Raw genomic sequence first — 25,505 nt, 5'->3', positions numbered from 1 at the left:
GCTCTCCCCGTGTTTGCGTGGGTTCTCTCCGGGTGCTCCAGCTTCCTCCCACATCCAAATGGAGGAATTAGATGAATTGGAAACTTTAAATTGTCCGTAGGTGTGAATGTGTTTGTTTGTCTATATGTGGCCCTGTGACAGACTGGCATCCTGTCCATGGTGTACCCCGCCTCACATCCTGTGACTGCTGGGATAGGCTCCAGCCCCGCACAGTCCCATCTTGGATAAGTGGGTGAAGATGAGTGTATGTGTGTGTGAGTCAAAACATCTAATCATCACTTTAATATAAGACACAATCACTTAAGTAAAATTTCAGTGAGATATAATTACTTGTTCTCAGATAATACATCTTAAAAATCTTAAGTCAAACTTGCCCAGTGACTGCTGGGATAGGCTCCAGCTCCCCGCGACCCTTAATTGGAATAAGTGGGTATAGAAAATGAATTAATCTTAATCGAAAGACTATTGTTTTGAGTTATAGCTTAGAAAAAGAAAACATGCTTCTTTTTTTTTTACTCAGCTAAGATTTTTAATCTGCTGTATTTGTAAAAGATCAGTGTTGCCACAGTTACTTTGAAAAGTTACTTTCTACAGTAACTTCATTCACTGTTTTTAAGATTGAGTATTCAGCAAAGTAACTATGAGCTATAAACAAGCTGTTGGCAGCTGCTAATAAAGTAATTGTATAAAGTAACTAATCAAGTAACTTTTCAAAGTAACTGTGGCAACACTGTAAAAGCTGTAACACTTTGTAATACGTCAAATAAAGCCAAAATTAGTTTTCTGTGCTAATTTCAAGACCTTATTTCAAGAATTTTTTTTTACTTCGTGCTCAAGTTAGTAAATATTGGTAATTTTTTTTTTGTTTGTTTGTTTGCAGTGTGAATTAAAAATAAATCTTTTTATGAAATATCCTCAACAAAATATTAAGCTGAAGCATCACTGATGTACAGACCAGTAACAGCTGAATACTTAAGATGACACAGTTTCTGAGGTGAATCATTAATGGTTTTGTTTTGCAGAGAGCCTGCAGCTTCGGAGGATTTGATCTGACCAGCCGGTCGGCACACAGTGAAAACTCTGTATGTCTTTTTTTTATTGAATTACTCTCATTTAACTGTAAAAGACATGTTGCAGTTGTTTAGTTTAACTTTTCCTGTCTGTTGTGTGTATAACTTAGAGCAAAGATGGAGGCAGCGGTATAAGAGATGATGTTAAATCTCCTCCAATATCTCGTATTTCTCTGGGTAAAAAAGTCAAGTCTGTGAGAGAAACGATGAGAAAACACATATCAAAGAGATGTAACTCTCCTCTCTCTGATCAGGTGTGTTTCAGACGCATCAGCTTGTAGTACTTCAGCAGGTTATATTACATCTGTGTAACTACTTGTTTTCCCCTCTGTGTCCTAGTCGAGCCCAGACCACATATCCAGCTGTCCCCACTCGCCTCAGACTGACGCCAACTCTTTGGACAAACCCAAGCTGAAGCCAGGAGGGTCTGTGGAAAGCCTTCGGAGTTCCCTCAGTGAACAAAGTTCCATGAGTATGTCTGTGGGTTCACAATGTGTGGGTCAGGTCTGGATCTGTTCTGCTTGGCCTTAGTACATGTGATGTGTGGGGTTGATCAGACAAATGTTTGGAGTGTTTGAAATTGTCTGTGAGGTAGTCTAAACTTCATGCGCCCACTGCGTCTGTGCAGCTAACCTCAGACACATGGTCCTGCAGTCATAATAGAAATATTAACAGGATGTGTGCCACACTAATAACACCTGTGGACTCTGACAGGCTTCAGAATGCTCAGGCATGTTTATGTGGTTTGTGTAGGCGGTCAGACTGTGGGGACCACTGACTCTTCCAACAGCAACAGAGAGAGCGTCAAGTCTGAAGACGGAGAAGAGGATGAGCTGCCTTACCATGGACCTTTCTGTGGACGAGCTCTAGTTCATACCGACTTCACTCCCAGTCCCTACGACACTGACTCCCTCAAACTGAAGGTCTGACCAATTTAACATTTGAATAAATCATGTTATCGGATGGAATCTGTAGTAAATCTCGGCCTGTATTCACAAAGCCTCCTTGTACAAAGCGTTGCTTCCATTGACAATATTCTTTAAAAAGCCTTAGAATTATGATGTTTTCTGAGACTGAATGTCACTTGTCTCATTTTGCAGAGTGGAGATGTCATTGACATCATTAGTAAGCCGCCAATGGGTACGTGGATGGGCATGCTCAATGGTAAAGTCGGTACCTTCAAGTTTATTTATGTTGATGTCCTGCATGAAGAGGAAGTGAAGCCTAAAAAGACACACAGGAGGAGGAGAGTCCTACAACCCAAACCCACCTCTGTGGAGGAGCTGCTTGAGCGCATCAACCTCAAAGTATTGAACTCATTGCAGAGTTAGATCCTGTCTGATACAGAGAGTAGAGCTGTTGATGTGTATTACTGTGCAAAAAAAATAGCCGTGATTTTATATAACAACCATATTTTGTTTTTTTAGTTTTAATCTACATTAAAACTCACCTAAACCTTCATCGTATAAACCAAATACTCCCACTCACTGGACAAAAGCAAAAGACTCAATGCTTTTGAATGGTTGTCCATGTATCAAACACCGTATATAACGGATTTTGTAGAATGGCTTTTTGCTCACATCGGACAAAACATCCTCACTCATTGCAGTGTATTTTCATTAAAAAAAAACCTTGCATATATAGTGCAGTAGTTTAGAGAATATTTACAGAGGAATCCTTCAAATGGTGATAGAAGCACCAAATTCAGCACACATACTCCTAGACATTACTCTTTTGAAAAAAATCGATTGGCCATTTGAATTTTCAGTAGGCAGCCAGGTAGAGGTCAATTGAAGAATTGCAGAGAGGTCAGAATTATAAGATGCTCCAATCATATTGAAAACTATACCGTATTATTTGTCTGATCACAAAGAATCCAAAAATGTATAGTCTGGACTATCTGTGATTGAATGTTATGGGGTAAAAACAGCAAGAATTTCAGTTTGTACAGGGGTGAAAAAATTAAAGTTGCTCTAATTTTTGTAAAAAAGTGATGCAAATTATTGGTTGAGTTAATAGGGTATTAGAAAGGAATAGTTTGCCCCATGTGTCATGCTTAGTTACGAGGGAATATCAAAACGTTTTGAGCCTCACACATTTTTTCCAGTCAGATTGTTGGGAAAGTGTAGGAACACGGACCCACAACAGGGGGCGCAAATGAACGGACAATGGAGGTAGCCAAATAACAACACTTTACTGTTGTGACAAAAAGCACAACAAACACAACAGATTACAACAATAGACAAGAAGTCAATTCACACAATGTGTCGCGTGGGCAGGCTCGAAGATAAGAGACGTCTGTCCAAAGCAGAACCGGAACCACACGATTTCCTCCGCCACCGAACCCCGGGAATACTGGAGCCGCCAAGTCCCGAACTCCCAGGTGGCCACTGCCTCCGCGTGTCGGATCTGGTACTGCTGGCGAGGAACAAAAACAGTTAAAGGTGGGTGCGTGTGCACCCAGCAACCCATAAGGCGGGAAAACCACCTCCTCCTCTCGTCGGAAGAATGTCTGCTATTTCACACACAAAAATAACAAAGTGTTAATGTTGACAAAAAGACAACACAGTCGACTGAGAACAGTACCTTCAAGGTAGAGCGATATCTCGGCAAAGAGGTGGAGATGTCGTCCTGCTGATATACCACTGCTGATCAGATGATTGGTGACAGCTGTCATAGGCGATAAGTGACAGCTGTCACCCCGGCTGCTCCTGTGAGGCGGCAGCGCCCTCTGGTGCCTGGAGCCCGCACTCCAGACAGGGCGCCCTCTGGTGGTGATGGGCCAGCAGTACCTCCTCTTCAGCGGCCCACACAACAGGACCCCCCCCTCAACGGGCGCCTCCTGGCGCCCGACCAGGCTTGTCCGGGTGGCGGCGGTAGAAATCGGCCAGGAGGGCCGGGTCCTGGATGAAGCTCCTCTTCACCCAGGAGCATTCTTCGGGTCCGTACCCCTCCCAGTCCACCAAATACTGGAAGCCCCGGCCCATCCTACGGATCATCCATCGATGATCCGGGCAGGAGGCGGCGCCGGACCCGGAGCACAGAGGGGCGAGGTGTGATGTGGCTTTATCCGGGACACATGGAAAACAGGATGGATCCGCAGTGAGGCCGGAAGCTGAAGCCTCACTGCGGCTGGACTGATGACCTTAAGGATCCTGAAGGGACCGATGTAACGGTCCTGTAGTTTGGGGGAGTCCACTTTCAGGGGAATGTCCTTGGTGGACAACCACACCTCCTGCCCTGGCCGATACGTAGGGGCCGGGGTCCGCCGACGGTCTGCATGGGCTTTTGCCCTCGTCCGGGCCTTTAGCAAAGCAGAACGGGCGGCGCGCCACACCCGACGGCACTTCCGCAGGTGGGCCTGGACCGAGGGCACACCGACCTTTCCCTCAACCACCGGAAACAACGGGGGCTGATACCCCAGACACACCTCAAAAGGGGAGAGGCCGGTGGCTGAAGACACCTGGCTGTTATGGGCATACTCGATCCAGGCCAAATGGGTACTCCAGGCCGCCGGGTGCGCGGCCGTCACGCAGCGCAGGGCCTGTTCCACCTCCTGATTGACCCGTTCTGCTTGCCCGTTGGTCTGAGGATGATACCCGGACGAGAGACTCACCGTGGCCCCCAGTTCCCGGCAGAAGCTCCTCCAGACTTGCGAGGAGAACTGGGGACCGCGATCGGAGACGATGTCTGTTGGAATCCCATGCAGCCGGACGACGTGGTGGACCAGGAGGTCCGCTGTCTCCTGGGCAGTCGGGAGCTTCGGGAGGGCCACGAAGTGGGCCGCCTTGGAGAATCGGTCCACTATCGTGAGGATGGTGGTGTTGCCCTGGGACGGCGGGAGGCCCGTGACAAAATCCAGGCCGATGTGGGACCAGGGGCGATGAGGCACAGGCAGTGGCTGGAGCAGTCCCGATGCCCTGCGGTGGTCAGCCTTGCCCCTGGCGCAGGTGGTGCAGGCCTGGATATAATCCCGGACGGCGGCCTCCAGGGACGCCCACCAGAAGTGCTGCCGGACAACTGCCACGGTCCTACGCACCCCTGGATGACAGGAGAACTTGGAGCCGTGACAGAAGTCCAGGACTGCAGCCCTGGCCTCTGGTGGGACGTAAAGTTTGTTCTTCGGCCCAGTTCCGGGATCCGGGCTCCGTGCCAGGGCCTCCCGGACGGTTTTCTCTACGTCCCAGGTGAGGGTGGCCACGATAGCGGACTCCGGGATGATAGGTTCCGGTGGATCCGACAACTCCGTTTTGACTTCGTCTTCATGCACCCGGGACAAGGCATCCGATCTCTGGTTTTTGGTCCCGGGACGGTAGGTGATCCGGAAGTCAAAACGGCCGAAGAACAGTGACCAGCGGGCTTGCCTTGGGTTCAGCCGCTTGGCGGTCCTGATATACTCCAGGTTCCGGTGGTCAGTGAAAACCGTGAATGGCACGGACGTTCCCTCCAACAGATGTCTCCACTCTTCAAGAGCCTCTTTCACCGCAAGGAGTTCTCGATTGCCGACGTCATAGTTCCGTTCGGCCGGGGTCAACCTGCGGGAAAAATAGGCACACGGGTGAAGGACCTTATCGGCCTTTCCGCTCTGGGATAGCACGGCTCCTATCCCTGAGTCCGAGGCGTCCACTTCAACCACAAACTGACGACTAGGATCGGGCTGCTCCAGAACAGGTGCAGGCGAGAAGTGCCGTTTCAACTCCTTGAACGCGGCATCGCACCGATCCGACCAGGTGAAGGGGACTTTTGGAGAGGTCAGGGCTGTCAGGGGGCTAACTACCTGACTGTAGCCCTTAATGAACCTCCTGTAGAAATTTGCAAAGCCGAGGAACTGTTGCAGCTTCCTACGGCTGGTGGGTTGGGGCCAGTCTCTCACTGCCGCAACCTTGGCCGGATCAGGAGCGACGGAGTTGGGGGAGATGATAAACCCCAGGAAGGACAAAGAGGTGTGGTGAAACTCACACTTCTCGCCCTTCACAAACAGCCGGTTCTCCAACAACCGCTGCAGGACCTGACGTACATGCCGGACATGAGTCTCAGGATCCGGAGAAAAAATGAGTATATCGTCTAGATATACGAAGACGAATCGGTGCAGGAAATCCCGCAAGACATCATTAACTAATGCTTGGAACGTCGCGGGGGTGTTTGTGAGGCCGAACGGCATGACCAGGTACTCAAAGTGACCTAAGGGGGTGTTAAATGCCGTCTTCCACTCGTCTCCCTTCCGGATCCGAACCAGGTGATACGCATTTCTAAGATCTAGCTTAGTGAATATCTGGGCTCCATGCAGGGGCGTGAACACTGAATCCAACAAGGGCAACGGGTATCGATTACGAACCGTGATTTCGTTCAGCCCCCTATAATCAATGCATGGACGAAGTCCGCCGTCTTTTTTACCCACAAAAAAGAAACCTGCACCCATCGGGGAGGTGGAATTCCGGATCAACCCGGCGGCTAAAGAGTCCCGGATGTAGGTCTCCATTGATTCGCGCTCAGGTCGTGAGAGGTTGTACAGCCTGCTGGACGGGAACTCAACGCCTGGAACCAAATCAATGGCACAATCGTACGGACGGTGGGGGGGAAGGGTGAGCGCCAGATCCTTACTGAACACATCCACAAGGTCATGGTACTCCCCCGGCACCGTCCCAAGATTGGGCGGGACTCTGACCTCCTCCTTAGCCTGGGAACCGGGAGGAACCGAGGAACCTAAACATACCCGACGGCAGGTTTCGCTCCACTGAACCACCACCCCAGACGGCCAATCAATCCGGGGATTGTGTTTTAACATCCAAGGGAACCCGAGAATCACACGGGAGGTGGCAGGAGTCACAAAAAACTCGATCTCCTCCCGGTGGTTCCCTGACACCACCAGAGTTAATGGTGGTGTCTTATGTGTGATTAGAGGGAGTAGCGCTTACCTGCACAGGCGAGGTAAGCGCCACCAGAGGGAGCCCTGCCTCCCTGGCCCATCTGCTGTCAAACAGATTCCCTTCAGAGCCCGTGTCCACCAGTGCTGGGGCCTTCAGGGTTAAATCCTCATAAAGGATTGTAACTGGGAGTCGTGTGGCGATATGGGTATGTCCCACGTGAATGTTTTGGCCCACCCCTAACCCAGTTTCTAGGGGCGGGCGTTGGTGTTTAACCGCTCGGTGCAGTTCCTCACTTGATGCTCTATTGAGCCACAAACAAAGCACGCTCCGCGGACCAGCCTCCTCTGTCTATCTGGTGGCCTAAATGTGGCCCTGCTCGTGTCCATAGCTTCATCAGCAGGGGGAGCTGTAACCACACGGAGCGTAGAGGCCGTGGAGCGTGGGGAGGGCGGAACTCGGTCGGAACCGGAAAGGAGAGGGATGGTGCGTGCCCGGCCACTCCCTTCGTCTCGCTCCCGACGGCGTTCTTCTAACCGATTGTCTAATCATATAACGAGATCAATAAGCCCGTCTAAATCCCGCGGTTCGTCCTTGGCCACCAGGTGCTCCTTCAGGACCAACGACAGTCCGTTTACGAAGGCGGCACGGAGGGCAGTGCTATTCCAGCCGGACCTCGCAGCCGCGATGCGGAAGTCGACTGCATAAGCAGCTGCGCTCCGGCGCCCCTGTCTCATTGACAGCAGCACGGCTGAAGCGGTCTCTCCTCTATTTGGGTGATCGAACACTGTTCTGAATTCCCTCACAAACCCATCATATGTCAGAAGGAGCCGTGAATTTTGCTCCCAGAGCGCTGTAGCCCAAGCGCGTGCCTCACCGCGAAGCAGATTAATCACATAAGCTATCCTACTAGCATCAGTCGCGTACATGACGGGACGTTGTGCGAAGATGAGCGAACACTGCATAAGAAAATCCGCGCACGTCTCCACACAACCCCCGTACGGCTCTGGAGGGCTTATGTATGCTTCAGGGGAAGGTGGGAGGGGTCGTTGAACGACCTGTGGAATGTCACTGTTGCGCACAGGATCGACAGGAGGGGGAGCCGCAGCAGCGCCCTGAGGGCGCGCTTCCACCTGCGCGGCGAGAGCCTCCACCCTGCGGTTAAGGAGGACGTTCTACTCGGTCATTAGATCCAACCGAGCCGTAAAAGCGGTGAGGATTCGCTGCAACTCACCGATCATTCCTCCTGCAGACGCCTGTGCGCCCTGCTCTTCCATTGGCCGTTCAACAGCCGGTTGACGACCCTCGGGGTCCATGACGTTGGCCGAGATATCCTGTTGGGAAAGTGTAGGAACACGGACCCACAACAGGGGGCGCAAATGAACGGACAGTGGAGGTAGCCAAATAACACTTTACTGTTGTGACAAAAAGCACAACAAACACAACAGATTACAACAATAGACAAGAAGTCAATTCACACAATGTGTCGCGTGGGCAGGCTCGAAGATAAGAGACGTCTGTCCAAAGCAGAACCGGAACCACACGATTTCCTCCGCCACCGAACCCCGGGAATACTGGAGCCGCCAAGTCCCGAACTCCCAGGTGGCCACTGCCTCCGCGTGTCGGATCTGGTACTGCTGGCGAGGAACAAAAACAGTTAAAGGTGGGTGCGTGTGCACCCAGCAACCCGTAAGGCGGGAAAACCACCTCCTCCTCTCGTCGGAAGAATGTCTGCTATTTCACGCACAAAAATAACAAAGTGTTAATGTTGACAAAAAGACAACACAGTCGGCTGAGAACAGTACCTTCAAGGTAGAGCGATATCTCGGCAAAGAGGTGGAGATGTCGTCCTGCTGATATACCACTGCTGATCAGATGATTGGTGACAACTGTCATAGGCGATAAGTGACAGCTGTCACCCCGGCTGCTCCTGTGAGGCGGCAGCGCCCTCTGGTGCCTGGAGCCCGCACTCCAGACAGGGCGCCCTCTGGTGGTGATGGGCCAGCAGTACCTCCTCTTCAGCGGCCCACACAACACAGATATTACAATGCATCACACCTGATCTACATCAATACCTTATGGCCCAGTCACATGACATACAATGATTCCTGAATGAAGGGAAAAATGTAAAAAAAAAAAAAAAAAAATCACAATTCGTTGAGAAAAGGTGGACGAACGAGCTTTATCACTGAATAGCCTGCGAGTCAAGAGCATAAAAGGGACAAAAGAGGAACAACATGAAACTGAAGCGCTAACGTTGATCTTGACGCTTTAAACGAAACGTGCCTGGCACCACTGCTGGAGCAGTGTGTGTCTGCATCTCTGCGTTCCAGGAATCGGCGCTGGGAGGGAGCTCAGCTGCATACAGAAGCGTGTGATCCGACCCAGTGTGGAGATCCACCACCTGCTCTGGTTCCTCGTCCAGAACAAAAGAGGGATCATTGCCAGAATCCTCAATGTCTGGTTGAGACGACATGCTGCGCGCTCTGTCTTGATCCAATTAAAAAAAAAAAAAAAAAAAACTGAAGCGCTTGTTCAACATTCATAAGACGTCTCATTTTTACAAAAAAAAAAAACACAAACACCACCACACACACTAAATACACCACCAAAATTATACACATTGCAAACATGCCAAATATTTCTCAAATCTCTCAAATACCAAAATTCTAATTACTGTCTGTACACCCGCGTGCATACGATACACAGAGAGAGACAGAGAGAGAGAGAGAGTGAGAGAGAGAGAGAGAGACAGAGAGACGCTGTCTGTATACCTGAAATGCGCATGTACGAGACAGATAGAGAGACAGACTCTCTTTGATGGTTCAAAATCAGGCTTCTCGAAAGTACTTATAATGAGATGTTAAATCTCTCATAAACATACTTTTGCAACTGCACACAAGAAGGAAAGAACATGCAACTGTTTTACCAAGCCATGACAATATAAATATGACAAATAATTACCTTTTTAGACGGCTCCAAATGCTTCCTCCAGCACACGCAAATGGCTCCAGCTGGTGCGCTCCTCTGTGAGTCAGGAAGATTAGAGCTGTTTTCAGCAGAAAACTTGCAAAGAAAATGATTAATCCACCACATAATAATTATTTTATATATGCAGTGTCCAACACAAAGCGTGTGGCTGCAGGTGGAGCAAAGCATGGCGTCCAGCTGGGAACACAGCGGGTGGGATCGTCACGATGACGTGCGTGCAACTGCATGGATCAAAGTCATGTAATACGCAGTGATCAAGGATCGCTTACTCAAAACTTATGAACTGTCAGATGCTGAAAGGGGCAGCAGGCTCTTCTCTCTGCGGAGGCTGGAGGACAGCAAGCCCTTCATAGCTCATGGGCAGAATGCTGCAGCTCCCGCCAGACTTCTTGTGCAGTAACTCTCTCCTCATGTGTGCAGCACTGGCCAACATCACAGTCATAGGCTGCTGTGCGCTGGCAGAGAGGCCAACAAATTCTTCCTGGCAGGCCAGCACCACGGGATGACTGGCAGCTCTCGCCACATCACACGCAGCGGCAGAAGCCACACACCAGCACCACCATGGAGGAGCTGCAGCTCCTCCACAAAAGCGCTCAAAAACTGGCTTTTGTACTGGGTGAAAACATTCAGCTGGTTGAACGAAGTCAAACGAAATGCTAACATTACAAAAACTAAGCAAACAATAACAAATCACCAAGGCTTCCACCTCTTTCCCAGGCTGAAAAAATACCTTCGGGACCAGAGATTTGAGGATGACGATGAGCTAACTGCTGCAGCGGAGGGCTGGTTAGGGGACCAAGATGTTGAGTTCTACCGATCAGGTATCAATGACTGGGAAACTAGATGGAAAAGTGTGTGTAGCTGGAAGGGGACTATGTTGAAAAATGAAACATTATAAATCCAAATATCTTGCTCTATCTGTTTGAGGCTCAAAACTTTTTGATATCCCCTCATATCATGTTACAGGTTAAGATATGTCACATGTAATAGAATCCAATGGACGTTGACATTGTTTGACCTTTACTTTGCAGACCAAACATTCATTACATTCAAAACTATTCCATTTATTAGGAGGAGTCTAAAAACTTAAGACATTCAAATGAGCTGCAGTTCATGGAGAGAAATTGTACGCACTGTACCGCTGGTTGATGATTGTATAAAGAAGTGGCGCTCCCTGCAGGACAAATTGATCGAGAAAAAGCCACTGTTCCTGCTGTAAATTGCAACAAGACGCAACGGAGAACTTTAAAAGGGTCACACGCACGTCTGCGTCATTGCATGGCCACAAACCTACGGAGCTGGAGAAGCATAAATCTGGCTTTAGGATTTTAAGGTACCACTCCACAGCAGACTTAGAAGAAAGAGTGACTTGACCAAATGTGATCTTTTTAATGCACATAATGCCCAGGGCATATTTAACGCAGGCGTTTATTTTTTACGCAAAGTTTTGACCTGGTCATTAAATGAGGCAGACCCCTATTCAAGGTCAGGCGTTTAATCAAGGAAATACGTAAGCATAACCGGTGCTGGGGATTCCCTGTAGATCGTTCAGGGCCTCTTGACTGTAAACATTTAATCTGTTACATACATATAACAGATTTTGTCCGTTTTATACATATAACAGATTTTGATTATAACAGACAAAATTTGCTGGTCCACCTGAATCCATTATATTCGAGTTTCACTGTTCAACTCAAACTACTCAGCAACAGGTTTTTCCTCATCTCTCCACAGGAGCATCTTCCCACCTTCCTTTTTAATGGATATGAGGATTTGGACACTTTCAAGTTGCTGGAAGAAGAGGACCTGGATGAGCTGAACATCACAAACCCTCAGCACAGAGCTGTCCTGCTTACAGCCGTGGAGCTGCTCCAAGAGTACGATGGCGGCTCAGGTATAAAATTTAAACCAGAACTCCAATGTTGGCCCTCATCTAAACACTCACACACACATATATATGCTGTTAAATAATAAGTTAATCTGCCCCAGTTGAATCTTCAGGAGCCTCCTGTGCCTGGATGATAGCTTGTGACTGACTGCCCCCTGTTGGTTGTGATATTTCTTGCAGGCAGCAGTGATCCAGAGCGAAGCAGCCACTCTGGAGGATCGCAGGAGAAGTTGCTTCTAAACAGACATAGCCTCGTGAGAGATTCGCCTCGAGACTCAGGCTGCTACGAGAGCAGCGACCACCTGGAGAACGGTAATGACAGCCTGAGTCACCTCTGAGCACTGTCCTCTGCTGCCTTCTTCTGGTTGTCCTTTACTCTAAAGGACTTGCGTAATCATCAGTCCTTCTTGACACGCAACCGTTCCCCATCACCAAACTCACGTTTCGTGCTCTTCTGGACAGACTGGTCTTCTTTATTACATCACAAACTCTTTGTCTCAGAGTTGTACTTTGTTCTGTTTCTGCCTCTGTCAAGCAGCGCTCTTTTAGTCAGTCACTTTCAGTCAGCACATTTGATGCTTTTCAGTAGAAATATTATTTTCTTGTATTTGTTGTTGTAAAATGGAGAAGAGATGATTGGGGTGTCTCCACTTCAGGAGGAAAAAGTTCACTGAAGCCCTTTTTCACTTGAACATGTTCACGCTGTGCTATATGTAGAACAGCTCCGGTTGTGAGTTATGTAGTGGTTTGACATTTCCTGAAACAGTGACTGTTGAAGAATTGCATGGTAAGAGTGTTTAAACAGTGATGCAACTCGAGATTTAAATATGAAGATCAAAAGTTATATGTAATTGCAGTATCACATTTACTGTGAGTTATTGCTTTATTCATACATATTTTTTTTTATTGTGGTTATTTGGTCTGGCATAAGTCTAAAAAGAACTGTGAATGTCAGATGGCTACAAGGTTAGAAGATGATCACATCTGTACAGCGTATTTCTATTAAGAGTGTTGTGTGTATTTTTCTAGGCAGTTATAATATTGGACAATATTTTACATGTGCCTAAAAGCTGCAGAATGCAGAACATTTAAATAGTGCAATTGTTACAGTGTTTAACTATAAATGCTATAAATTCAGAGTTGGCACAACTTTAAAGTATAACACAATAAAAAGGTCAAACTCCAACATTCTAGGAGATGTTTGTTACATTTAGGTTCAAAGTCTCCACATTCTCTGAAGTGCGCTTCCTGAGTGTGAGGAATAAATGACTCAGTGTCTTACCAAGCTGGACTCTTCTTTTCCTTCATTCATTTGTAGGTCACATTTGAAACCTTTGTTTTCTTGGGTGTCTTTTCACAATTGCAGCAGCCAGTCATTAGCAAATGTACAAAACAATTACAAAAAAAAAAGCAAAAACAACTATCAACACAGCAGCAGGTCGAAGAATCAAAACATCTTGCAAATTGAAAAACACTTGCAACATAGAGAATACAAAGAACTGTAACCCGAAGTAAGACCCTTCAGTTGCTCCCTTGTTTTCTCTCGGGGTCGCAACAGCACATCCAAGGTGGATCTGCATGTTGATTAGGCACAGTTTTTATACCAGATGTCCTTCCTGATGCAGCTCCACATTACATAGTGGCAGAGGTGGGGTTTGAACAGGGAACCCTCCGCAATGAAACCACTTGGCCACCACCCCTGCAAACCACCAGCAAATGTAACAGTTAACATGTCTGCTGCAAATTCACACAACACTTGCAAAAAGAAACATTTTGCAAAGCTTCACAACATAAACAGTTTCTGCCTGGAGGTTTTGAGAGTGAGCAAAATCATCATCAACCAGGCAAAGACAACAACAAAAACATCATAACACAACAAAAATGTTGTGTTATGCACCTTTGCAAAGCCTTTCTGTGTTTTGGTGTGTTGCGTGAATTTGCAGACACATTACCAATTCATTGCATGTGTGTTAGATTTGTTCTCTGTTTGCAAGTGTTTTTTTGGGGGGGGGGGTCCATATGGAAGAGGTTTTTTGTGACCCCTTGTTGAACTTATAGGTTTTTTGTTTTGTTTGTTTTTGCTTTCACTAGTGTTGTCTTCATTTGTTAGTGTTATGACCCCTATCAGCCACCGTACACAATAACCACTCCTTTTTATTCTGAGCTGCTGTTACATTAAACTCGTGTCCACCTGACTCATGCCCACATTATCTGCACATGCTGCACTTATTTATTTCAGGAAGGGACAAAAAGGCATCTTCATCCATCAGCAGGTCTTCATCTGGTTTTGAGTCGACCCGTCTGCCGTCACCAGAGGACACCTCCTCCTCTCTGACTCTGACCTCTATCAGTGCTGAAAAGACTCTAATCCAAAGTGAACGGGGATGTCGGCCTCCTATCTTCCCACCAGGACAACCTCATGAGGGCAGCTCAAATCATCTACATAAAGCAACAACTCCTCTTCTGCGTAGAGGTGTCAGTACAAGCTTTGTGGAGCTGAGGACAAAACAAGCTCCTCAGCTGATGAGACAGTGTTTCTCCCTGACAGGCCTCTGGAAAACAGAGGACACAAAACTCCTCAAACCCAGAAGCTGGAATCTGACCTCCAGTGTCAAGAGCGCAGGGGGTACGAGCCCTCAAAACCACGCTGAGACAACGTTTCTGTCCTCTCCGTCTTTGACATCATATGATACAGTGTGCAGCAGTTTGAACATTAACACAAGCAGTGCGTTCTTCAGCGGGCCGACACGAGCAGAGTTGATGCCGTGTCCACACCTCAAGATGTCCCACACTGTCTCTGTAGAACGGTCCAGTTGTCCTGGAGCTACACTTTCCATGTCAGAACCAAACCAAGAGGCGTCACCCACGGAGTCTCCCTGCAGGCAGAGCAGCACACACCACACGTCTTCAGAGACAGAGGACAGTCTCGCACACAATTCTGAAGCAATCCACCTCCTGAAACAGCAAAATAATCATTTGTCCAAGTGTTCAGTGAATCTGGGTCCTCCATTGAATGAAACGGAGCTGCTTTCCCAAAAGGTATTTGCACTTTACATTTTTTGCCTGCTGCTTTATTTTAAGCAACCTCAAACTGTCAAGGACACAAAAATATTGTGCCACAAACCACAAGGTGACATTTGCATCTCCATATTTCACCATCAATGTAACAAGTTGTGCATTTGTCCTGAACAGCGCTGTCAATTTTTTAGTAGTCACGTGAATTACATATTCCTAAAAACGCAAATGCTCCAGATACACCTGGTATTAAAATGTAACTTATCTAGATGGACAACTGTAACCTGATTACATTTACACCTGCTAACGTGTCTCTTGTGACCACATCGATATGCGAGTGATAGCCGATCTCACCATCCAGTTCACCTTCCATCCTCCCCCTGTAATTCATGGGTCCAAAAATTTTAAAAGATTAAAAAAAAAACTGTTTCTTCTAGACACCAACACAATGGAACTGAGATGAAACAAGTGTTTGTAGTTTCGCCTTTAATTCAAAGAGAACAACAAAAATATTGCATTAAACATTTATGAACGCACCCATTTTTTCACACTGTAACTCCATTTTCAGAAGCCAGACAAACATAAGGATTACAGTATTTTCTTGAAACACCATGGGTTTTTTTTTTGCCAATATTCTTTAGACACATCAGGGCTGTGGATGTATGGACATTTACAGTAGTGTTCAGAATAATAGTAGTGCTATGTGACTAAAAAGATTAATCCAGGTTTTGAGTATATTTCTTATTGTTACATGGGAAACAAGGTACCAGTAGATTCAGTAGATTCTCACAAATCCAAAAAGACCAAGCATTCATGATATGCACACTCTTAAGGCTATGAAATTGGCTATTAGCAAAAAAAAAAAAAAGTAGAAAAGGGGGTGTTCACAATAATAGTAGTGTGGCATTCAGTCAGTGTGTTTGTCAATTTTGTGGAACAAACAGGTGTGAATCAGGTGTCCCCTATTTAAGGATGAAGCCAGCACCTGTTGAACATGCTTTTCTCTTTGAAAGCCTGAGGAAAATGGGACGTTCAAGACATTGTTCAGAAGAACAGCGTAGTTTGATTAAAAAGTTGATTGGAGAGGGGAAAACTTATACGCAGGTGCATAAAATTATAGGCTGTTCATCTACAATGATCTCCAATGCTTTAAAATGGACAAAAAAAAAAAAAAAAACAGCCACGTGGAAGAAAATGGAAAACAACCATCAAAATGGATAGAAGAATAACCAGAATGGCAAAGGCTCACCCATTGATCAGCTCCAGGATGATCAAAGACAGTCTGGAGTTACCTGTAAGTGCTGTGACAGTTGGAAGACGCCTGTGTGAAGCTAATTTATTTGCAAGAATCCCCCACAAAGTCCCTCTGTTAAATAAAAGACGTGCAGAAGAGATTACAATTCGCCAAAGAACACATCAACTGGCCTAAAGAGAAATGGAGGAATATTTTGTGGACTGATGAGAGTAAAATTGTTCTTTTTGGGTCCAAGGGCCACAGACAGTTTGTGAGACGACCCCCAAACTCTGAATTCAAGCCACAGTTCACAGTGAAGACAGTGAAGCATGGTGGTGCAAGCATCATGATATGGGCATGTTTCTCCTACTATGGTGTTGGGCCTATATATCGCATACCATGTATCATGGATCAGTTTGAATATGTCAAAATACTTGAAGAGGTCATGTTGCCTTATGCTGAAGAGGACATGCCCTTGAAATGGGTGTTTCAACAAGACAATGACCCCAAGCACACTAGTAAACGAACAAAATCTTGGTTCCAAACCAACAAAATTAATGCCTCACAGATGTGAAGAAATCACGGGATTGCTAAAAAAGCAGTTTGAACATAATAGTTTTGAGTTTGTAGCGTCAACAACAGATGCTACTATTATTGTGAACACCCCCTTTTCTGCTTTTTTTTTACTAATAGCCCAATTTCATAGACGTTTACATGCAGCCAATAACCCTTTCATAACCGGAATATTAGCAATAACCCGGTTGCGCACGGCCATGTAAACACCCGCAAAAACCCGAATATGCTCATATTCCGGTTTTTAAAAACCCGAATAAGACCCCTGGGTTGCTGCTTTTCTAACCCGAATATCAGGTCATATAAACACGCATCGGGATATCCCCATAGAAAGGAACATTATTTTGTGTTCTGCGCATGTCCTATCCGCAAGGAATCTTGGTCTTTTGAGAACGGCAACTACTTGTATGCGGCGTGCGCAACCCACCGGACACCACAGAAGCAGAGATAAACAGCGCATTATGTTCTGCGTCCTTATCAGGCAGGCCGGTCGCGGCACCGGTCGGCATATCACCGCAATTGCGCTGCCTCCGATGCGCTTATCGTGTCTGTGGGCTCGGTAAACGCCGCAGCGGGCCACTCACACCGCCCCCCTCTCTGCTGTGCGGAGCTGCGCCAAATCTGGCAACAGGTCCAGAAACTTCGTTCGCTGTTTTGATGCGGAGGCAGTCCGCAGGAGAGAAAAGTGAGAAAAATGTTAATGCCTGTTTGAGAAAAGTGTGTAGTGAGGGGTTTTACACGAACCAGGATTATGCGAAGCAGGATTTGCACGAACACCAGACCAAATCAAGCACCGGTGGAAGATGTGCGTCGCTGTTTAGATGGGGATATTCCAAATGATACCAACGTATACAGGAGTATAGGGTTAAGAGTGTGCATATCATGAATGCTTGGTCTTGTTGGATTTGTGAGAATCTACTGAATCTACTGGTACCTTGTTTCCCATGTAACAGTAAGAAATATACTCAAAACCTGGATTAATGTTTTTAGTCACATAGCACTACTATTATTCTGAACACTACTGTACATCGATCCCGCTGTTCACTGTGACTTACAAATCTATTCTCCTACAACCGAGCACTATCTGACTACAGTCCTTCACCCAAACCACTTTTTAATACCAGTTGTAAACGGGGTTCGCATTTCTGAAAGATGTGGTTTAGCTGTGCACAGCTGAAGCACTCTGCAGAGGAAACTGTCACAAACTTGACCCAAGTCCAGCAGTTAGACAAGCAGCTGGTATTGCACATGAAACTTCATTAATGTGTCACATAATTTCTCTCAACTTCTACAGGTGCAATAAGTGACTGACTGAGGAGCGTCTGGGAGTTGAAAATGTTTTTCCAACTCATCCCCTTCACAAGCCACAGTCAATGAAAGCTGACTGATAATTGGCTGAGTGACATTTTCTATCCTTTATTAATCATGTATAACTCTATAACTGCATTTTTTTTTTACACGACTGGTAAACTAGAAAACAGTTTTAATAACAAAATACATTAAGAGAAAATATTGCTACTCTTAAAAATGTTGATTACACTGTGTAGCTGCTGAGCTAGTGTCTGAATTAATGCAATTCATTTTCATGCTGTACAATAAACTTGTGCTGTATACGAGGGCTGTCCATAAAGTATAGGTCCTTTTAATTTTTTTCAAAAACTATATGAATTTCATTCATATGTTTTTACGTCAGACATGCATGAACCCTCGTGCGCATGCGTGAGTTTTTCCACGCCTGTCAGTGACGTCATTCGCCTGTGAGCACTCCTTGTGGGAGGAGTCGTCCAGCCCCTCGTCGGAATTCCTTTGTCTGAGAAGTTGCTGAGAGACTGGCGCTTTGTTTGATCAAAATTTTTTCTAAACCTGTGAGACACATCCAAGTGGACATGGTTCGAAAAATTAAGCTGGTTTTCAGTGAAAATTTTAACGGCTGATGAGAGATTTTGAGGTGACACTGTTGCTTTAAGGACTTCCCACAGTGCGAGACGTCGTGCAGCGCTCTCAGGCGCCGTCGTCAGCCTGTTTCAAGCTTAAAACCTCCACATTTCAGGCTCTATTGATCCAGGACGTCGTGAGAGAACAGAGAAGTTTCAGAAGAAGTCGGTTTCAGCATTTTATCCGGATATTCCACTGTTAAAGGAGATTTTTTTTAATGAAAGACGTGCGGACGGGTCCGCGCGTCGGGACGCAGCCGATGCGGTGCGGCGGCACAGGAAAAACACCTCCGTGTTGATAATTTGTAAAATCCAGGCGGCTTTTGATGGCTTTCAGTGGAGTGAGTATATGAGAAATTGTTTAACAGCTGGACATGTTCCAACTTGTCCTTAAGGCTTCCTAAAGAGGTGTTTTTCCTGTGGCAGAGCGTCGCGGCGGCTGCATCCCGACGCGCGGACCCGTCCACACGTCTTTCATTAAAAAAAATCTCCTTTAACAGTGGAATATCCGGATAAAATGCTGAAACCGACTTCTTCTGAAACTTCTCTGTTCTCTCACGACGTCCTGGATCAATAGAGCCTGAGATGTGGAGGTTTTAAGCTTGAAACAGGCTGATGACGCCGCCTGAGAGCGCTGCGCGACGTCTCGCACTGTGGGAAGTCCTTAAAGCGACAGTGTCACCTCAAAATCTCTCATCAGCCGTTAAAATTTTCACTGAAAACCAGCTTAATTTTTCGAACCATGTCCATTTCGATGTGTCTCACAGGTTTAGAAAAAAGTTTGATCAAACAAAGCGCCAGTCTCTCAGCAACTTCTCAGACAAAGGAATTCCGACGAGGGGCTGGAAGACTCCTCCCACAAGGAGTGCTCACAGGCGAATGACGTCACCGACAGGCGTGGAAAAACTCACGCATGCGCACGAGGGTTCAAGCATGTCTGACGTAAAAACATATGAATGAAATCCATATAGTTTTTGAAAAAAATAAAAAGGACCTATACTTTATGGACAGACCTCGTATTCAGCTCACAGCAAACAGTAAGTTTATTTCAGTGCATTAAAGCTACAGCGTGCAGGATTTAGGGGTCTTAGCAAAAAATGGAAAAGCATTCATTAATAATAACTTGTTCATCAGTGTATAATTACATGCAACAACAAATCAATGTGTTCTCAAATGAGTCCTTCACATCTCCCTGGCTGTGGGGCCACTGCACTGGAGATATGAAGGTCACCGGCATGTTGGTACAGTAACCCAAAATGGACATACAGTACTTACTAGCATTTTTCACCACAAAATTGAAGAAAAAAAGTCATCAGTGGTTGTTAACCGGTTGCTAGTGTAGACTAACAATTATTTATTTTGGATGATTTTTGTTTGTTTGTTTTTTTGAATGGAGGATCTTTATTGCTTATTACATTAAGGCAAGGGAACATGAATTCCCACCACCAAAGAAGGAAAAAACGTGAAGGGAAAGAAAATTAAGTCAAACATAGAATAGAATCTGCAACCTCACCACTAGGTGGCACTAAATCCGAAAACTGTAGCTTTAAGGACTTTTTAACAATTACACAAACATTTCACAAGTAAAATCGTTTTCCTTTATTTCTGTGCACCGCTTTCATTTCATATCAACTAAATTAGGACAGTTGTTAAAACACAAAGTACCTTGTAAATAAAAACCAAAAAGGCTTATTTCAACTGAGTAAATTTTACTATAGTTTTTAATTTGCATGAACAAATTTCATTTCTTTTCTAGAAGATCACTTTAAAAAAAAACACTAAGCAGGAGAAAATGGTAAATGGACTGCATTTATATAGAGCTTTTCCATCTGCATCAGACACTCAAAGTGCTTTACAATAATGCTTCACATTCAGCCCGATGTGAGGGTGCTGCCATACAAGGTGCTCACTACACAACGGGAGCAACTAGGGGATTAAGGACCTTGCCCAATGGCCCTTAGCGATTTTCCTGTCAGGCTGGGATTTGAACCATGGATCCTCTGGTTTCAAGCCCAACACATAACCACTATACCATCACCTCCCTTCAAAATAGTAGAATTAGTGTTGTGGGCTGGGGTGTTTGGCTGGCTTGGTTTTTGTTTTCTGTTTCTCCCACCAGGTGGTATGCATTCAGGACTGAGTGGCTGAGCATTAGGACCTCACCCTGAACACCTGAGGCTTGTCATCAGGACTCACAGCTGTGGTGTATTTTGTCTTGATCAGAGATTGCTGCATTTAAACCTTGAATGCACAGTGTGTGATTGCCAGAGACTCGACCTTGTGAGCAGACGTGTGAGATCGACGTCAGGAGAACAATCTCACCATCACAGACGCAGAGACCGCTCCAGGTTTGACGCCACAGTCTGTGAAGGAGGATTGGGTGAGGTCTCACGCTCTTCAGCACACTTCCTGAGGTAATTTGGTTTTGGTGACTTTTATGAAGTAATGACAGTGGATTTGGTGTCCCTCACACCTTGTGTTATTGAGCTGTCACGCTATGCTAATTGTCTAATCAGCTTCTGCTGCAGTGGAGATTTGAACCGAGTTGTTCCGTGCCTGCAGGGTGAGAAGCTGATGTATAGATTTAAGCCAGGAAGTGTTTGCTGATTGCGTGCACCTTTGAGTTGTGTCTCTGTGTGGAGTTGGACTCACCTCCATGTTTTCTTTCTTCACAGACTTGGTTTGTCGCGGCCACCTGGGGGTTGTCGGCGGGGTCCCTGGGTCCGAACTGCTGTGGCTCCGGACCGTTTGCGCTGTTGAGAGCGCGCCGTGTTTCCACCTCACCAGACCGCAGACTTTTTAGTTGTTTAGTACTTCACCCACTGTTATGTTTATTAAATTCTGTTATCCTTTGAACCGTGCTCTGCTTATTTTATGCTGGGTCCTTTCAAACGCTGGGTCGGTGCTCCGACCACGTCCGAAACATAACAATTAGGACATTTTTCCACATCTGTGGAGGAATTTTTGATGATGGTGCCGACAAAATGTTTACAAATGTATCCAAGCAGATTTTTTCTTTGCTGTTTTCATTCTCTTTCCAAGAGTAAAGATCATTTTGTAATTTTCATTCCTTCATTTGTTATTATTTCATAAATGATCAAACTGCAATAAAAAAGAAACATCTGATTTCAGGACAGATCTTTCTCACAGTTTAGCCTGTGGAGACATTTCGTGAACACACTGTGTGACCAGCCCCAGTGCATCCAGCGCCGTTCCCCAAGCGAGGCTGACGCCCAAATCCCCATGGCCGTAGTTGTGGACCATGGGCACCCTGCGGCCCTCCATCACCACCACCTCCTTCTCCACCCTCGGGTTCTTCCTGCCCAGCCTCAGACCGACCCACTCACTGAGAACTTTGGCTTTTTCTCAGCGATGGCTCCAGTTTGATGCAGTTCTCCATGAAGGTCTTCGTGTCCTTTTCGTCCACCTGAAGATTCCAGTCATGTTGCTGCCTCGTACTACCTACAGTGACGCTGTGCACGCCAGGAAAAATGTAGCTACATCCATTTCCATCTCTAATGAAGTGCTTCAGCCAGGGGGCCTCAACCTTGAGGACCTGGCCCCTGACAGGGTACACTTCAGGGTCACCCACCAGTGTTCTGGATCCCAGACCGGAGCAGTTAATGATGATGTCATAGCTTGTACTTAATTCCTGAAGACTGTCGACTTTCCTCTGTACAACCTGGCCTCCAGCTTTTTGGAACCTTCAGAAAATGGGTATAACTTCTTACTCTTTACAGAATTGAATTTAAAAAGCAAATTTAAACAAATCAAACCATTCAAAATGTTGATTTTTTTCTCTCCTGCTCCCTTGCATGTGTACGTCACTCCAGTATGAGTCACAGCAGGCTCATACAATCAAGAACATATACCATTTATTAATATTTCAGCAGAAATTTGCTTCTCCCTTTCCTAAACTCACACCTGGCGTGAATGCCAGGCGTCCAAACACGACGCCTGGCATTCACGTCAACGAGTTCATTCTTTGTCTCATCAGACCAGAGAATTTTGTTTCTCATAAACAGAGTCCTTCAGGTGCCTTTTGACAAACTCCAGGTGGGTTGCTATGCGCTTTTTACTAAGGAGTGGTTTCCATCTGGCCACTCTACCATACAGGCCTGATTGGTGGATTGCTGCAGAGATGGTTGTCCTTCTGGAAGGTTCTCCACTCTCCACAGAGGAATGCTGGAGCTCTGACAGAGTGACCAGCAGGTTCTTGGTCACCGCCCTGAATAAGGCCCTTCTCCCAGAATTCACTCAGTTTAGACAGGCGGCCAGCTCTAGGAAGAGTCCTAGTGGAACTTCTTCCATTTCTGGATAATGGAGGCCACTGTGTTTATTAGGACCTTCAAAGCAGCAGAAATGTTTCTGTAACCTTCCCCAGATTTCTGCCTCAGGACAATCCTGTCTCAGAGGTTTATAGAAAATTCCTTTCACTTCATATGCTTGGTTTGTGCTCAACTGAATTTACCCCAGGTGGACTCCAATTAAGCTGAAGAAACATCTCAAGGATAATCAGTGGAAACAGGATGCACCTGAGCTCAATTTTGACCTTCATTTTAGAAGCTATGAATGCTTATGTACATGTGATTTCTTGGGGGTTTTTTTGTGTTTGCTTTTTTAAGAAATTTGCAAAAATCTCATAAAACTTTTTGCCACATTGTCATTATGGGGTATTGTGTGTAGAAATTTGAGGAAAAAAAATAATTTCATCCATTTTGGAATAAGGTTGTAACCTGCTGTGAATACTTTCAGGACGCACCATATGAATATCCATGACAAATATGAAAGATAGATATACAATAATGTAGATGGTGTTGAGGAGTTACATCTGCGCAACATGGCTGCTGAACCGATAGAGTCTCATGGCCACGCAGGCTTCCTCAGTCACAGCCAAACAACATAGAACTATCCATGTGCTGGGGCAAGACCATCACCCAGTGCTGTCAGAGGGGCAAGAAGCAATCACAAGGGACTGTATATCAGCCACCTAATGGTGCACAACCACCCCCAACACCCCCACACAAAGGCATGAAGTTGCATCGTGACCATAAGACATACATAGGGCACGGAACCCCAATGCCAGTCAGAACTCCACAGAGAGAGCAAGCCACTGCCCCTCCTGAGGCCACACACCAAAGCAAGAGCCGGCAACACAGCCACAACCCACTGTATCCCTGGGTTGAGGTTCCTGAAATGGGGCAGAGAAAAGAACTCCCCACCAGCTACACCATCCCCATCCACCTGAGAAACACCCCCCCCCAAAAAAAAACAAATACTGCAGTGCTCTAGCCACCAGAGTCCAATTATATTCAAAATGTAAATGTTAATATGTTATTATAATTGTGAGACAAACTTCTTCTCCAGCCACGGCAGGTAGCTGGAACATTCACATTTTAAGGTGGTGAAGGCCTCATTTCCTCATCAGTCATAAATCGAAAGCCGAACACAATATCAGACCAGAAGGGCTTCTTCAGAAGTGGTGCTTCTTTGAAAACTATCCAGCTATTAAAAACAAAGCAAAGACACAAACATCAAGATGGAGCCTGCAAGAGTGCCTTACATTTGACACCAGATCATTCATCTTCGTGATTTAGCGATACCATATGGTTCTATGTGGCCTTGACATTTGATCTATTCTCTCCAATAGTGCCAACTTTGTTTGGCACGCCCCTAGGCGACTGCCCAGGTTGTATATGCCTAGAAACACCCCTGACACCATGTGCATTGATTGTAACTCTGTATGTGTTTTTAAGCACATAATAAAGCCCACGTGGTTAACAATGGAGGCAGGTCATGTTAATGTTAGCATTGTGCCACTTTGTCCTTGACTGACCTTTAATCATTCCACTAGGTTCCGGTCCAAATCATTTTTTATTTTCTTCATCATGTCTGCATTGTGTCTTTGACTCCTCTCACTTGGGACACGAGCTCACGATCTCCGGCACAGGAGGCAGACTTTCTAACTAAAACCCGGACTCTGGCCTGAGTTTCAGGAGTATCCTTTGGCTGTCAGGGGAGTGAGGCCTATTAACTATCACATGCACAGCAACTCCTGTTGGCCTCCATCACACATGCAGGTGTATCACAGAAACCATAAACAGTCCATAATAAGAACGGCCTAGAAAAAATGATGTTTGTTACCCAGAGCTCAGCAGCACTCCAGCTTCTGCTCAGTGTTCAGAGTGTACAATGGTCAAGAGGTGATCAAAACTGTTCTGGAACCAACGTTTTTGTCGTTCCAAGGGGACATCTGAGAGACAAAAAATGTGAACTCTGTTAAATGTGTTAGAAATTAACTTAAAACATTCGGAGAAGGCACCAGCATACCGTGCATTTACCTGGAAACTGTTGAAAAGCCATAATCCCAGCAGCGATATCGCTGGTGGTTTCCAGGCTGAACGCCTCAACCAGAAGAGTCACAAAACAGGATGGAAGCGCCTCGGCGATGCAGACAGCAGTGGAGAAACCGACCACACCTCCTCCAATAACTGCAACCTTTGCATTTTTCATTCTGAACAGATCCAGCAGTGCAACCAGAGGAGAGTGTGAAACCCTGAAGGACGGCTGAAGAATGTCTGTTACAAAGTTAAGCCCCGGCCACACGGCACTAACATCGTCCAGCTTTGTTCCTGTAGCTGGCTCTTCGTCAGAATTTTCAAACTGTTGAAAAATGTGAACGAATCCTGACGACAACCTCATTTTGTCCATATTCCGTTTTGCTTTCTGTCTTGACGGTTCCTCATCGTTTGCGTGTTTCTCATACCGTCAGAGTTCCGTTTGACTGTCGTCCTACTTCGTCCAACCTCCCAAGTCCGACGTCTTGCATGAACATTGACAATATCTGAAGGGATCAATAACTAAAGATCCAATGAGCTGAACGTGAATCATCCATGTGTGGGATGAAGAGCAATGCTGTCATCCAAAAACAAGAGA

General features: G+C 46.0%; 1 protein-coding gene, 1 long non-coding RNA gene and 1 pseudogene across 5 annotated transcripts in view; 1 reads left to right on the top strand and 2 right to left on the bottom strand.

Annotated features, from left to right (window-relative positions):
* Window positions 1–13,101, top strand: part of LOC117532108 (SAM and SH3 domain-containing protein 1-like) — a 172,617-nt gene extending 159,516 nt beyond the window's left edge. For all 4 annotated transcript variants that reach the window (XM_034195364.1, XM_034195362.1, XM_034195361.1 and 1 more), the window contains 7 exons: window positions 1,023–1,082; window positions 1,181–1,324; window positions 1,410–1,542; window positions 1,824–1,993; window positions 2,171–2,377; window positions 11,660–11,819; window positions 11,994–13,101. In XM_034195364.1, the coding sequence (XP_034051255.1) occupies window positions 1,023–1,082; window positions 1,181–1,324; window positions 1,410–1,542; window positions 1,824–1,993; window positions 2,171–2,377; window positions 11,660–11,819; window positions 11,994–12,151 (1,032 nt within the window). In that variant the 3' untranslated portion in view covers window positions 12,152–13,101. The remainder of the gene's footprint in view (window positions 1–1,022; window positions 1,083–1,180; window positions 1,325–1,409; window positions 1,543–1,823; window positions 1,994–2,170; window positions 2,378–11,659; window positions 11,820–11,993) is intronic.
* Window positions 1,066–20,617, bottom strand: LOC117532110. Its single transcript, XR_004566786.1, has 3 exons — window positions 20,488–20,617; window positions 6,515–6,521; window positions 1,066–1,078 (listed from the first exon to the last, which is right to left on the bottom strand). It is a non-coding gene; the product is annotated as an uncharacterized LOC117532110 (long non-coding RNA).
* A 921-nt stretch (window positions 20,618–21,538) lies between these two features.
* On the bottom strand, window positions 21,539–25,110 carry LOC117532109 (annotated as a pseudogene).
* Window positions 25,111–25,505: the final 395 nt, after the last annotated feature.

This window comes from Thalassophryne amazonica, chromosome 19 (assembly GCF_902500255.1).
Source record: "Thalassophryne amazonica chromosome 19, fThaAma1.1, whole genome shotgun sequence".
Taxonomy (NCBI): Eukaryota; Metazoa; Chordata; class Actinopteri; order Batrachoidiformes; family Batrachoididae; genus Thalassophryne; species Thalassophryne amazonica.
Note: the sequence above shows the minus strand (reverse complement) of the source record. Positions and strands in the feature narration are given on the sequence as shown.